The sequence below is a fragment of the Triticum aestivum genome, chromosome 6D, assembly GCF_018294505.1.
Source record: "Triticum aestivum cultivar Chinese Spring chromosome 6D, IWGSC CS RefSeq v2.1, whole genome shotgun sequence".
Taxonomy (NCBI): Eukaryota; Viridiplantae; Streptophyta; class Magnoliopsida; order Poales; family Poaceae; genus Triticum; species Triticum aestivum.
Window position 1 is genome coordinate 283,945,795 of NC_057811.1, and position 15,884 is coordinate 283,961,678.

General features: G+C 47.1%; 1 protein-coding gene across 1 annotated transcript; it reads right to left on the bottom strand.

Annotated features, from left to right (window-relative positions):
- Nucleotides 1–7,644: 7,644 nt before the first annotated feature.
- LOC123141484 (fimbrin-5) lies at nt 7,645–14,508 on the bottom strand. Its single transcript, XM_044560609.1, has 10 exons — nt 14,161–14,508; nt 13,882–14,055; nt 13,510–13,757; nt 13,224–13,395; nt 9,367–9,405; nt 9,172–9,246; nt 8,973–9,089; nt 8,505–8,716; nt 8,205–8,270; nt 7,645–8,135 (listed from the first exon to the last, which is right to left on the bottom strand). The coding sequence occupies exons 1-10, from the start codon at nt 14,245–14,247 to the stop codon at nt 7,964–7,966; spliced, it is 1,362 nt and encodes a 453-aa protein (XP_044416544.1). The 5' UTR covers nt 14,248–14,508; the 3' UTR covers nt 7,645–7,963.
- Nucleotides 14,509–15,884: the final 1,376 nt, after the last annotated feature.

Genomic DNA, 15,884 nt, shown 5'->3' on the forward strand with positions numbered 1-15,884 from the left:
ATACCATGATGTCTCTTATCGAATTACCACTATCGTTTATGGGTTAGGCATTAGAGACAACCGCATTCACTTTAAATAGGGCACCACGCAATTCCGTTGAGACGACACCGGATGAACTATGGTTTAGAGAAACCTAAGCTGTCGTTTCTTAAAAGTTTGGGGCTGCAACTCTTATGTGAAAAAGTTCCAGGCTGATAAGCTCGAACCCAAAGCGGATAAATGCATCTTCATAGAATACCAAAAATAGTTGGGTATACCTCCTATTTCAAATCTGGAAGCAAAAGTGATTGTTTCTAGAAACGGGTCCTTTCTCGAGGAAAAGTTTCTCTCGAAAGAATTGAGTGGGAGGATGGTGGAGACTTGATGAGGTTATTGAACCGTCACTTCAACTAGTGTGTAGCAGGGCACAAGAAGTTGTTCCTGTGGCACCTACACCAATTGAAGTGGAAGCTTATGATAGTGATCATGAAACTTCGGATCAAGTCACTACCAAAACCTCGTAGGACGACAAGGATGCGTACTACTTCAGAGTGGTACGTAATCCTGTCTTGGAAGTCATGTTGCTAGACAACAATGAACCTACGAGCTATGGAGAAGCGAAGGTGGGCCCAGATTCCGACGAATGGCTCGAGGCCATAAAATCCGACAGAGGATCCATGTATAAAAACAAAGTATAGACTTTGGAAGAACTACTTGATGGTTGTAAGGCTGTTGGGTGCAGATGGATTTTAAAAGGAAGACGGACAATGATGGTAAGTGTCACCATTAAGAAAGCTCGACTTGTCGTTAAGATGTTTTCCGACAAGTTCAAGGAGTTGACTGCGATGAGACTTTCTCACTCGTAGCGATGCTAAGAGTCTGTTGGAATTATATTAGCAGTTACTGCATTATTTATGAAATCTTGCAGATAGGATGTCAAAACATTGTTTCCTCGACGATTTTCTTGAGGAAAGGTTGTATGTGATACAACCAGAAGGTTTTGTCAATCCTGAAAGATGCTAACAAGTATGCAAAGCTCCAATAATCCTTCTAAAGACTGGAGTAAGCATCTCGGAGTTGGAATGTACGCTTTGATGAGATGATCAAAGATTTTGGGTTTTTACAAAGTTTATGAGAAACTTGTATTTCCAAAGAAGTGAGTGGGAGCACTATAGAATTTTTGATGAGTATATGTTGTTAACATATTGTTGATCAGAAATGATGTAGAATTTCTGGAAAGCATACAGGGTTATTTGAAAAGTGTTTTTCAATGGAAAACCTGGATTAAGCTACTTGAACATTGAGCATCAAGATCTATAAGGATAGATCAAAAACGCTTAATAGTACTTTCAAATGAATAGATACCGTGACAAGATTTTGAAGGAGTTCAAAATAGATCAGCAAAGGAGTTCTTGGCTGTGTTACAAGGTGTGAGTATTGAGTAAGACTCAAGACCTGACCACGGCAGAAGAGAGAGAAAGGACGAAGGTCGTCCCCTATGCTTTAGACGTAGGCTCTACAGTATGCTATGCTGTGTACCGCACCTGAAGTGTGCCTTGCCATGAGTTAGTTAAGGGGTACAATAGTGATCCAGGAATGGATCACATGACAGCGGTCGAACTTATCCTTAGTAACTAGTGGACTAAGGAATTTTCTTGATTATGGAGGTGGTAAAAGAGTTCGTCGTAAAGGGTTACGTCGATACAAACTTTGACACTAATCCGGATGACTCTGAGTAGAAAACCGGATTCGTATAGTAGAGCAGTTATTTGGAATAGCTCCAAGTAGCGCGTGGTAGCTGCATCTACAAGATGACATAGAGATTTGTAAAGCACACACGGGTCTGAAAGGTTCAGACCCGTTGACTAATAACCTCTCTCACAAGCGAGATATGAACAAACCCCATGGGTGTTGGATTCATTACAATCACATAGTGATGTGAACTAGATTATTGACTCTAGTGCAAGTGGGAGACTGTTGGAAATATGCCCTAGAGGCAATAATAAAATGGTTATTATTGTATTTCCTTGTTCATGATAATTGTCTATTGTTCATGCTATAATTGTATTAACTGGAAACCGTAATACATGTGTGAATACATAGACGACAACATGTCCCTAGTAATCCTCTAGTTGACTAGCTCGTTGATCAATAGATGGTTATGGTTTCCTAACCATGGACATTGGATGTCATAGATAACGGGATCACATCATTAGGAGAATGATGTGATGGACAAGACCCAATCCTAAGCATAGCACAAGATCGTGTAGTTCGTTTGCTAAGAGCTTTTCTAATGTCAAGTATCATTTCCTTAGACCATGAGATTGTGCAACTCCCGGATACCGTAGGAATGCTTTGGGTGTACCAAACGTCACAACGTAACTGGGTGGCTATAAAGGTGCATTACAGGTATCTCCGAAAGTGTCTGTTGGGTTGGCACGAATCGAGACTGGGATTTGTCACTCCTTATGACGGAGAGGTATCTCTGGGCCCACTCAGTAATGCATCATCATAATGAGCTCAATGTGACTAAGGAGTTAGCCACGGGATCATGCGTTACGGAATGAGTAAAGAGACTTGCCGGTAACGAGATTGAACGAGGTATTGGGATACCGATGATCGAATCTCGGGCAAGTAACATACCGATGGACAAAGGGAATTGTATACGGGATTGATTGAATCCCCGACATCATGGTTCATCCGATGAGATCATTGTGGAACATGTGGGAGCCAACATGGGTATCCAGATCCCGGTGTTGGTTATTGGCCGGAGAACGTCTCGGTCATCTCTGCATGGTTCCCGAACCCGTAGGGTCTACACACTTAAGGTTTGGTGACGCTAGAGTTGTTATGGGAAATAGTATGTGGCTACCGAAGGTTGTTCGGAGTCCCGGATGAGATCCCGGACATGACGAGGAGCTCCGGAATGGTCCGGAGGTGAAGATCGATATATTGGACGAAGGGTATTGGAGTCCGGAATTGTTCCGGGGGTACCAGGCTATGGCCAGCATGTCTGAAAGGGGTTTCGGAGGCCCCGGCAAGCGTTGGGGGGCCTTATGGGCCAAGGGGAAGGGGCAAACCAGCCCACTAAGGGGCTATGCGCCCCTCCCAACCCCTCTCACGTAACCAGGAGAGGTGGGGCGCCACCCCTAGGGCAGCCGCCCCTCCCTGCTTGGGGGGCAAGTTTCCTAGGGGGTGGGGGCGCCCAAACCCATCTAGGGTTTCCCCTGGCCGCCGTCTCCTCCTCTAGATCCATCTAGAGGGGTCGGCCCCCTCTCCCCTTCCCCCTATATATAGTGAGGGGGTGGGAGGGCAGCCACACCCTTTGCTGGCGCAGCCCTCTCCTCCTCCAACTCCTCCTCCTCCGTAGTGCTTAGCGAAGCTCTGCCGGAGAACCACGAGCTCCATCGCCACCACGCCGTCGTGCTGCTGGAGTTCTCCCTCAACTTCTCCTCTCCCCTTGCTGGATCAAGAAGGAGGAGACGTCCCCGGGCTGTACGTGTCTTGAACGCGGAGGCGTCGTCCGTTCGGCGCTAGATCGGATCTTCCGCGATTTGAATCGCCGCGAGTACGACTCCATCAACCGCGTTCTTGTAACGCTTCCGCTTAGCGATCTTCAAGGGTATGAAGATGCACTCCCTCTCTCTCTTTGCTAGCATCTCCTAGATTGATCTTGGTGACACGTAGGAAAATTTTGAATTATTACTACGTTCTCCAACAGCGAGGGCGTGACCGCGACGGAGGAGGAGGTGGTGGTGGTGGCGATGGAGGCCGAGGGCGAACCCATCCCAGGCCCGGAGGACGCGGGTGGGGATGGGCCCACAACACTCGAGACCGAAGAACTAGTGGAGCGTGGGGACGACGGGCGCATATGCTTCACTACCGGCGCGCCCTCTGGGGAAGACGAGCGGGGGGGCGTGCAGCACCTCGCGATGTGGTCGAAAAAGTGGCAGCAATGATAGTGCACATCCTTCCGGCACTCAGATCGGGGGTGACCGGTACCGAGGCAACACGGGCACTCCCTAGGGCACGGAGGGGATGGTGGGCTACGGACGCGGCTGGCATGGTCATCGCGCCGGCCTATGGCATCCTCCCATCCACCACCATCTGCGGGGCCGGCCTCAGCCTCGTGCACGACCCGGTGCACCTCAGAGCGGAGTCTGAGGCGCACGGCGGGCGGCAAGGGCTGGGGAGCAGGATGGGGGGAGGGGCAGGCGACGAGCAGAGAGCGAGGCGGTAGGACCGTGCCCTGCGGTCAGACTCCGCTGAGGACGGGCTGGATTCCATCCAGCGACGCTCGCGGGGCCTGCCACCTGTAGCCGGAGACAAGGGGAGGAAGGGAGAGGCCATGGGGAGGTGGGCGACGGCGCCGGAGTAGCGGCCGGCGCGACGAGGAGCTGGCCGACGGTGGTCGGAGTGGCCGCCGGCGGTTAGGCGGCTGGGGCGGGGGCCAAACTTCCCGTGCCTTGTAGTCTAAACAAGTACCAATGAGAGATTTATCAATAGCCCCCGCCACAAGCTCGGACATGTGGGTGTTCTCCTGTCGTTGTGTGTCTATTTGCCTGCATAGGTCGGTGACTTGGCCCTCCAGGCCTTCCAACCTCTACGAAAAGACAAGGAAAGACAAAGGTTCAACAACCACAAAAAGGTTGGGCGCGAGTCCGCAACAGACATCACACCCAACCTTAGGGACTACTACTAGAGTCACAATAAGAAATCAGCAAAAACCCTCAGCTGGCAACTAGTCTCGGCCAAACCTCCAAGTCCCTCCAGCGTGGCGCTCAGCTTCCCAAGGACATCCTATGCTCCCGCCACTGTAGCAACCAACGGCGAGGAGCTACAGGAGCATATGGGCACGTGGAGGCAGCCCCCATCACCAGTCTCGTGGTGGGGCGCGACCTGCAGAGGGGGATACCACCGGCTCCACCCAAAGACGGGGCTGCCCTGAGATCGGCTAGAGGTCCCGTCACCAGCCTTTGATTAGGCCCAGACGAGGACCCTGTGGCGACCTCTACGACTATGAAACCAATCACGAGCCAAAGTCGGAAGTGCGCAGAGGTCGAACAGCTCAACATAAGATACAAAGACGACAATAACTACAAAACCTTACTAGTGAAGTGGGGTGATCTCCTCGGTAATCCCCTAGGATATGCCTTGTAACTCTATTTTATTCGCGTTCGGCTGCCCCGAGGACAAGCCCTCAGAGGCCACGCTCTCCCTATGAAGGTGAAACTAAACATCACCAAGAGCTTCATCACGAGAAAACCTTGAAGCGATGGAAATATAGCGAGCGGGATCAACAAGCTTCCGCCTCCTTGGCACTGGTACTACCACTGGCACCACGAGCTTCAGGGGGGAGCATGGGTCGTCTCGGGGTTGGCGGAACACCGGCGCCTCCGGCGCCTAGCTAGAGGGGACATCCTTGGATCCTGCCAGACCCACATCCTCTTCACGACGGATTGAATCGAGAGGCCCTCTGCGGAGATTGGCGGTGGACTCATTCTCCATTTCTCCAAGAAAGAAGGACGAGCCATCGTCCCCCAAGGCATCAGCAACTCATTACAGGCTTGCACAGGAAGCATGTAGCTCTCCACTCAGGTCCGTGCAATGTGAACCCCCTTCAAGCCTCTCACCTTTAAGCGAGAAATGGCGACCATTAGTAGCTCAGAGTCATTAGGGAGATCGTCTGAGGACTCCCAAGAGTTTAAGCGCATCGGGGAGCCGCCAAAGAAGGACGACAGGCTGTCTTAAAGCCCGGACACACAAAACCACTTCAGGTCCCCGTCGACTTCGGGAGGTCCATAGGGAAGAACGGAGTGAAAGGACAGTTAGATGCTCACCTCGCTAAAGATCACAGACGATGCCCCCGCTCATCTGCGCCTTGACACAGAAGTACCGACGGAACAAGTTAAAATGGGGGGTCCCTAGGAAGCCTTCGCAGAATGTGATGAAGTTCGCGATATGGAGAATGCTCATGGATTAAGGTGGTGAGGCTGACAACCAAAGAAAAAAGAAGCCCTACACGAACAGGTGTAGGGGAAGTCAAGCCCTAGACCGAAAAAATAAGGTGGAGCATGCGCTCGTCGGTATGCGGCGCCGCTGAACTCTCCACCAATAGAGGAATCTGGTAGGCGAAATGCAGAGGGAATGACCCTTCTTCCTTCAGCTTCTAGACCTCTCCATCTGAGGCAAGGGAGCAAGACCACAAGCTGACGACCACGTCGGCCTCCTACTAAGATTCACTGGCGGCAGTGGTCTCCCTCTTCCTTTTCTTCTCGTCTTCCTCGGTCGCCTACACACCTCTGTCGCGGCCACGGGAGGACAAGCTCGTCCTTCCCATGGCTTTTCGCTCACGAGAAGAAACTGCGGGCCCGAAGACCATGAATGTCGCAATGGCGGAGGCTGGGAGAAAGACGCTTGGGCTGGGGCGCAATGACGAAGATAGTAATGAAATGGGAAACATCTCCCTCTCTTCTCCACTCATATGTCCAACCATAGGGCGCGCTAGGAATCGAGGCATCCCAACGGGCCACGTACCCCCACTTTCTGCTATAGTTGCCACTCTGCGAATTGTGGGCACGAGAATCTGGGCAAGTTTGCCACAATGAGCGAAGACCCAACTGGCTCCTCGATTGGTGCTGGCAAGGCAGTTCGCGAGTGTGGCTCATCGCAAAAGGCAGGGGTAGGCCAAATTCTTCCCACGCCGTGAGAAACGCCAAGAGAACATGGGGGTCCGTGATGCTACAACTACGGCTCTCCCCATGGGCTGGATCAAGATTAAGATATCCCGCAAATAACAAGCTTCCAAGGGCCCAATTAAGTAATCACTAACAACTCCTCGATCGAGCTCCCAGAAGGAGCTACATAAATAAGAAGACAAGAGACCGTCGGCGGTCTCAAAGACTTCTCTTGCGACCTCCGCCATGTTCGGGGACTAAGTGGCTCCCTCAAGGGGGCCCGGCCTCGGTGTCCATCGCGGGACCACTAGGCCCAAGGCAAAGGAGAAGCCCAAAGGGAGCGTCGAAGACCTTCTAGACCTCCAAGACAAGGGCGCAACGCTGAAGATCGCATCTACCATCGTGTAAACCCTTGACCTCCTTGCCTATATAAATGGAAGTCGGGGAACCATCTAGGGCATCTAATCTCAGATAGCAACTTTCGCTAGCAACCTCATATACCATTGTAATCCCTCGCACGAGGTACCCCTCCACTATGAATAAAAAAGCAAGCATGACGTAGGGTATTACTCTACGGAGGCCCAAACCTGAGTAACCTTTATGCGACCTCCGATCCGAGACTTCCAGTTATGCTTGGACCCCTACCAAGGGATCTATTGGTATATTGCACCGTTAGTATCCAAGCGAATGGACGTTCCTTGCATGAGGCATGTTTGAGAAAACAATGCATGAGGCATATTTGAGAAAATGCACCGTCGTGGAGTGTTCTCTCAAAAAACACTCGTTCCCTCAAAAAACCACTCCCAGAGAACGCACATGATTGCGTGCTATAACAGATATATTTATCATGCTATTATAGAAAGATTTGCCATGTGAAAGAGAAAAATTGTCATGCTAGCGAAAAGATTTGTTAATAATTTTCCTCGCTGCAGTAGAGTAATTTGCCATGCGTTTCAGGGATTTGTCATAATGCAGTAGAGAGCCAGGCTAAAGAAAAAGGAAGACTTGCCCACATGTTAAAAAAATTGCCATGGGGTAACAGGACGAATTGTTGTGTACACAGAAGAGTTGTTATACATTCTTATAAGTAAATTGCCATGCTACATCGTAGGGTGCCATGCTACACGCGGAGTCCTTCTCTCTGGATGGTGTATGTGAACGAATGTTTGCATTGTTCCTTCGAAAGAGTACATGGGAAACAACAAAAATTGCCACATGTCACTGCTTTGAGGTCCGCACTCGAGATCAAATATACCAGAGAGCATTCCCTAGAAAAAGAACACTTCTAGAAAACGTCAGCTCATTAGCTATTCCGGTTTTTCTCGCGGAATTCTGTTTGAACCCCTTGGAAAATTTCGCCGGAGGTAGAGAAAAAACAAATGCGACTGGTTCATCAGGTAGCAAAAAATACCATACGTAGTGGAAAGAATCAGGGAGACGTAGCTTTTTGTTTTGTCAAGCACCACCGGCAGAACCGATCTGGAAATGAACGTATGTAAGATGCCAAAAATATATTTCAAGGCTAAGCTGCTGATAGAAATGACTAACCCTGTCCTAACATCACCAGGGGTATCTTCGACGACAGGAGCCACATTGTTCGATGATAAACCATTTCTGCACAAGTTTGAAATCATTTCATAATATGCATTAACCTGAAGAAATTGTTTGAAACAACGACATTTCCACAGTTACAAAGTTGTTTTGATTTATTTGTGTTTTAAGAAACATATAACAGGTGGAAGTGGAACAAATCCTCACAAACTGATGATATTTCTTTTAGTTTCTTGCATAAAACACTAAGGGGCCAAAACAGATTTATCAGAAGAGAGGACAAGGAGAGATCAATACCTGTGCTGGAATATTTCTGCAACAAATGCCAAGTTGAGATTTGCTGAACCCTCAACAATATCTTTAGATGTTACATATCTTGTACAATCAAGCTTTTCGGCGGTTTCAAGCACTTTCTTTGCCCTTTCTTTAGGATCTGTAGTTTCTATCAGGGTCGTTGAGCTATGCTCGGGAGCAAGGGCACTGAGAAGGTAAGCATACGCTTCACCATCCTGCAAATACATCATACAAAAGCATAATGAAATCTTTTGTATTAGCATTTATGAAATAGCCGTCAATATCATAGAATGATTTAACAGGGCTACATAAACATGCCATAAAAGTCATAGTGTTTATTCCCGCAAAAAAAGTCAAAGTATTTACCGTCGCTATGAAAAAATTGCATAGAGGTTGTGCATTTTTCAGGTCTGTTTTGTCTTCTAATAGGTGTAATATCCATGAATAGTTGAATACAATTGATATACATACCTTAACATCAGTAGAGAAATTTGTTACAGTTTTTTTGTACCCTGCTTTCTTGATATGGAAGTTCATCCACTTGAGCAACATCTTATCTGGTGCTAAGTTGACAAGCTCCTCTGCTTCCTGTATAACATCATGTAACATAATTATCCAAACTTTGCTAATGCACAAGCATGTACATACAAGTTCTCTCGATGATTTGAACCTTGCTGTTATCATCAGCCACCAACTCCAACAACTCAGGTGTTTTCTTCAGATTCAAATCAGCTAAGAGTTGTATCTGAGAGAAGTCCAACGAAACAATTTGGAAAGATAGCATTCATCAATGTTCTAGGTAACACTATATTGCTTAAAAATTATTTAGTAACTAACTCAGTGATGGTGGTTGTAGAAAACACACCTTTATGATTTGGGATAGCAAACCAAGAACTAGATGAGGCTGAAAAAGGAAAAATACTTCAGCGGTACAAAGTAGAATGATTTTTGAGTAATAAATATATTGCTAGAATCTTTACTCATACATAACATGCGAGTTGGCGATGGTACGACATATCCCATCGTATCTTTTTTTCTATCATCCTAAAATTCTAACAATGTAACGAGGAACCGCTCTTTCACACCTTTTTGGAAAATTTATGACAACCAAAACTAATTGAGACACAAGGAAGCTTCTAAGAATTTAATAAAATAAGCACACTCTCTTTACCACCTTCCTAAAAAACCTGTAACAGTTAAGGAAACTAATTGAGACACAAACAAAACAAAGCTTGTTTGTGTATAAACAATTTAACCACCTCCCTGAAAAATCTCTAAATAAAAATGGAGCTAAGAACTTGTGCTTGCAGAGACATTGTATAGAAATCATTCTGTGAACTGGACCAGGCCGATGACAACGCCTTAAGACGACCGGCTACGTTTTTATCCGTTGCAAAGCACATTTATGTTTCTGGTATAGATAACCTTTTTTTGTCCAAGAATTTGTCGATACCAAAAAGGTTAAGAGCCTCAAAATAGAATGCTCCCCAAAGATTAATTTGATAAAATTTATAACTGCCTACATTGTGCACTTCAAAGATCCGCACAAACTAGTCCAGAAATGTTATTATGTACTATATTTACCCTTCCCTGAAAACCAACTCAACTTCTATTCTGTGTGGTGACTGGTTGTTGCCAAAAATTCGCCCACCTAACCACAACGAGTGACGCAGACGGAAATCTAGCTTCCGGGGCAGCCCCCATCCAACCTACCTATCCTCCACCGCCTTTGTCGGTTGGTGCGGCAGCGGCAGGGCCTCTCCGCCCGACGAGCGACTGGCGCAGGATGCCGCCTTCCGGTGGTGGCGTTGGCTGCCATGGGGCACATCAGGGTGGTCGTCAAGTGTCTGTGCGTCGATGTCCTTGGCCCGCTCAAGGTGCGGCGGTTGCGGGTGGTCTTCCTCTAGGTGGATGCGTGTGGGCCGACCTCCGGCCAGATCAGTGTTGGGTGGTTAGCGTGCGGCGCAGTTCGCGGCGGCGGCCTGGTATGACTGCCTCGGCACTAGACTATCTAGTGGTAGGTTGGGTCGTGGTGGAGCTCTTGACCACGGCGGTCTGCCCTGATCCTTTATGTTGGCTCTTGGTGATTGCGTTGGTCGACGGCACGGCCGCGGCAGCTCGGGTGGCGGCTCGCATTTGACGGCGGGGTGCAGAAGGTGATGGTGTCCCCCCTTCTCCTGTCCGGGCCAGCAGTGTGTGGACCGTTCGCGTGACGGAGGTGGTTTTGACCAAGAGTTTATGCTCAGGCAAGCTCCAGGCTTCCGCTCCGGGTAGGTGAGGATTGGCTCGGTCCTGGTGGCGGTCAGTGGCGGTGTTGTCTGGGGTCCTCCCGCCGGTGATGCGGGCATGGGGCAGTGCGCTGCTGTGGTTTGGTGGCGGTGCGATGCGGGTCGCTGGCGCAACTCCGGCGCATGACCTCGTCCGCATTCATTCGGGGTAAACAGGCAGAAACCGCGTCCCAACGCGCGGGAGCAAACCGAGAAATGTCCGTTCTCGGTCTGCTTTTGACACATTCTCAGCCTAAGTTTAGATCGTGTTTGTGGTCAAACAGACACGCTCGGGCGGTCGCAACGCATGCCCTTATCCGTCCTGGCCCTCCCGTCGATGACACACCCGTCCCTTTTTCCATTCCCCCTTCCCCCAAACATTGGTCGCACACCCCGCCCATCTCCCTTCTCGTCCCTAGCCGCCTCCGTCGCGGACGTGTAGCAGCCAAGCACGACCGTGTGCTCTCCACACCATGAGTTGTCCAAACCCCCGCCCCCGCCTTTAGCGCAACCGGCGGCCTGATTTGGAGCGGATCTAGCTGGATTTGTGTGCGGCAGGCCACTGGAGGCCGCAGCGTGCCATGGACTGGCCGGGTACCGGTCTGCACAGCTCCGGCAATGCCCCTAGACCACATGCAGGTACTGACTTCGCCTCTAGCCGCTCAGATCTATCTCGTCGGCGGTTCGCCGGCAAATACACGAACGACCGTCGTCCGGGCTCGGTGCTGGACCAAAGGCTCGTCGGCGCACCATTGCCACTCATAAAGTGTGATGACTGCCCAAGGAAGGTCTTGCGCCATGTTCTACAATGCCGGAACATCTCGGATGGGTGCTCGTCAAGTGCTCAAACGATGGGGTATGTGCTACTTTAGCTTTGGTTGTGCTCTCAAATTCGGCTAGTTTTACTTACACTCAAATATTTATTGTGTAGGATGGATGCAACTTTTGGTATTGGAAAGAAGAATACATCGATCTATTGATAGAGCGCAATTTAATAGATGTTCGTGCACTTGTTGCTTGAATAGAGGCTTTAGATGATACTAGATGTGAAGAAGCAACTCTACTTCTTTAGACGCGAAGAAAAAAAAAGCATTCAAGATCAAGACTCCGCATATCAACAATGAATGCATCGAGAAGGCACTAATCCAAGTTACGGAGCAGTTATAGAAGTTGGATATTTTTTAAAATGCTTTCTCGTAGTTCTTGTTTTCTTTGGGCTTGTTATTCTAGCCAAGATTTGGTGAATGTATTCCAATGTATCACAAAAATTGTTGGTGAAAATAATAAGAAAATGAGGAAAAAAATTCTATGGATGAGATGCGGCTGCGCATTAGGCGCCCGGCCGACGCAAACCCAAAACCGGGCGGACACGGCCCCATTCCGACCCCAAAGAAGGAAATCCGGACAAAACCGACGCCCGTTTGGGGTCGTGCGTTGGAGTTGGCCTAAGTGGGCGGTGCTGATCTGGTTCGAGGTGGTGGGCAACGCCCAGCAACACGCAGGTACGACGGAGTGATTTGGTTTCATTGGGTTGCCTTGCGTTGTGCTCTTCTCTGTTGTGTGTTGGTGACGTCGGTCCGAGTTGGGATTAACGGATCGACACCGGTGGTCGGGCAATGGCGGCATTTGATCTTGCTCTGTGTCGGCCGTCAGCAGTCACTGGGTTGTATTCTCCCCGATCCACCGGGACCGACTGGGAGGTAGCTGTGGGCGCGTCCTACCGTGGAGGCACCAACTCTGACCCGGTGATTGATGTCGGGCTAGGAGTGGATGGAGGTGCCATTCACTCCTATCATGGTTGTGTGGTCATGAGATGTATGGTTGGCAGTGTCTAGGAGCATGGATGTCGGGGCGGCGGCCCCTTATAGTGGTCCGCCTATTTTGGGTCTTTGACAAGCATCATGGAGGCGGAGGTGGCTATGTCTCTTGGTCGACTAGGTGACGAGCGGTGTAGTCGTGTGTGGCCCCGACGCGTTCTCTGTTGTGGGCAGTGGCGTCGACCAGGTCTGTATCTGGTGACTTGTGCTCATCGCGGTGGTTCTGGATGCCTCGTGGTGGCACTAGTGAGCTACTGAGTGAAAGATCCATGCTTTGGCGTCAACGAGCGCGGGTGTCGTGCTTCTATGGAGGACGTTGTTGTGGTTCTTCTCTCCATGCGAGGATTCTGGGTGAAGACCCTTATCCTCGTTTCCCCTCCTGATGTTGTATTCAGGCATGCTTATATTATCTTTCGGTAATGTAGTCGTGTGCTTTTAGGTTGCCTGGATATCCCGGGATACGTTGTGTAAAAGGGCTCCCTCGCTACTTTGTATCGTTCATCCTGTACTTTGGTTTGCTAGTTCAAACTTAAATAGTAAATGAAGGAAAGTCATAGATCAAGATCAATAGTAACAAAAGAGAAGAACTTGAGAAATAGTAATAAATTGTATTGATGCAATAAAACATAGAAACATACTCTGGCTTCAATCAGATCTTGTGTCCCAATGTTAACTAGAGTACAACCAATTGCCTCGGCAGAGTTGAGACAAAGAGTGTGGTTCTCATTCCTCTCCCATGGATTCAGATCCTTCTTTGTATTGATTGCTCTCTCATCTATTGTGCCGGGAACAGCAACATTGATCAACTTGCTGATTCAATACAAGGTAAGGAAATAACTGCCTTAGAAAATTTGTTAACAAAAAAAAATTAAGAGATGTTGTGGTACTAAAATAATACAATAAGCATTTAGAAGAACATCTCACCAAAGCAGAACACCATCCCCGATAAGATTAAATAAATCATTTGATGTTGGATCCAATGGCAAGAAATTCTTCAGGAAAGGGTCGTCCCCGAGAAAATTATTGATATGATTGACATAAGAAGTTTTTTCAGACTCATTAATGACGTGCAAGAGAGTAGTGGTCGATGCCTTCAAAAAGGACACTGATCCCTTCAAGTTCTTTTGGCCTCCTGATTTGGTGGTTCCCTTAGCTTTAAGGCTTAAGTACTCCTAACATATTGCAAGATTGTACAACTCATCAAACAAAAAGATTCATACATGAGTGAAAATGTGGAATGTTTTTTGCGAAAAAAATCAGAATCAACAAAAGGTATGCCAAGATGATCCAATGTACCCTAAGGAACTGCTCAAATTCAATTGGCTCGTTCATATCAGGGTAAGACTCGCTCAAAAAGTTGGTGATATCCTCCTCGGTTAGAACCTCCTGAATACCCCTAAGCTCCTCCATCACTGGCGGCAAATCTTTTATAGTTACATGCTCGGCATCCGATCTCTTTGCGGAAGTGAACTATATCGTGGAACATAAGAGGTAGCATTGTGATTACACAATTATGCAAAGAAAACAACGCGACTTTTCAAAATGCATCAAGAGTGGCCTTAAGAAAGTGCTTACTTTTGTTTGGAGCGTTCGGAGCTGCACTTGGGTGAATTGGCTCTGGAGCCATGGATCAGAGACAAGAACACCAACGAAGCTAGACATTGTCTTCTGAATTCAGTTTCCCTCTCGTGCTAAATTAATTCATGCACCAACTCGGCTGTTGTTTGGACCTACAAAAACCAACCTTTGTGATACAAAAATCTTTTTAAAGGCTTTGGTCTTTGTTCTTCCTGTCTTCCTTCCTCCAATACCCGGAAACTATTCACTCCGCATGCATTGTTCCCAGCTCCAAGCGAACTCCAAGAACTATGGGGAAGCGAATGTGTGGTTGGATTGCTGAGAACCATAGGATGGTAAGAAAAAGGAAGAAGCTAAAATGGTGGCTCCATTTTCGACCTCCCGCAAATGCCTAGAATAGAAAAGCAGATAACCTATCTTAGAACATGAAGCTTCTACGGAGGACACCATCTCTCTCTCTCTCTCTCTCTCTCTCTCTCTCTCTCTCTCTCTCTCTCTCTCTCTCTCTCTCTCACACACACACACACACACACACACACACACACACACACACATGCTCCTCTTTTATGGGCTTGGATGGCCCTGTACTTCCTCTCGACTTTTGTTCCTCATGGGAGCTACTCGGCCAGCCCAATACTTTAGCTGAGCAAGATAATTTTTTCTATGATTTTTTTATTGGTTCTTTCACTGATTTGCATTGGCTTTTCTTTTTTTTACTTTTTTTCTTTTCCTTTTTTAACACACGTCTATTTTTTGCATACACATTGCACATTTTTTGTATACACCAAGATCTTTTTTTATACACGTTTAACATTTTTTAGATACATTATTAACATTTTTCCAAATGTTTTGATGTTTATCTTTTTCATACACAGGTTCCATTTTGTATGTGTCTAAGACGTTTTTTATATACATTTAACATTTTTCAAATACATGATTAACATTTTTCAAGTACATGCTTTGAACATTTTTTGGGATATATGTTTTTCAGCAGGGTTCTTGAATATGTGTTAAACTTTTCAAAATACATGTTGAAATATTTTACTAAATGATATGAAACATTTCTTTAATCTATGCAAACATTTATTGACATTCTACAAAAGATTTTCTAAAAATGTCAAAAACATATTGTTGGAACGCGTGAACAATTTTTTAAATGTAACACGTATTTTTAATGGTAAAAAACTTTTTTGTGAATTATATGAACATTTGTTTATGTAATGCGCATTGTGTAATATTTTTCAAAAATGTCACGTATATTTTTCTATGAATTTTCATACTATAACAGATATATTTGTCATGTTATTAAAAAAATTGCTTGTGAAAGAGAAAAATGGTTGTGCTAGCAGAAATAATTGTTAAGAATTTGTAATGTTGTAGTAGATTAAATTTTCATGTTTTAGGATTTGCCTTGGCGCAGTAGAGAGAATTGCTAGGCTAAAAGAAAGAGGAATATTTGCCCATTTGTTTAAAATTTTGCCATGTTGCAACATGCCGAATTGCCATGCTACACTGAAGAGTTGCCATACATGCTTAAATGTAAATTGCCCTACTATACATCATGGGAAACACTTCTTATCAGGCGACTGAATCGAGTATTTTGTCAGACCAGCGCCCAGACAACACATCCAACGACCTGAACTTGGTCTATATAATCCCCCATCTTTTTCTCCCGTCCAGAAAAGAAACTTCTCCTCTCGTCCACAAAAAAAAAAACCACA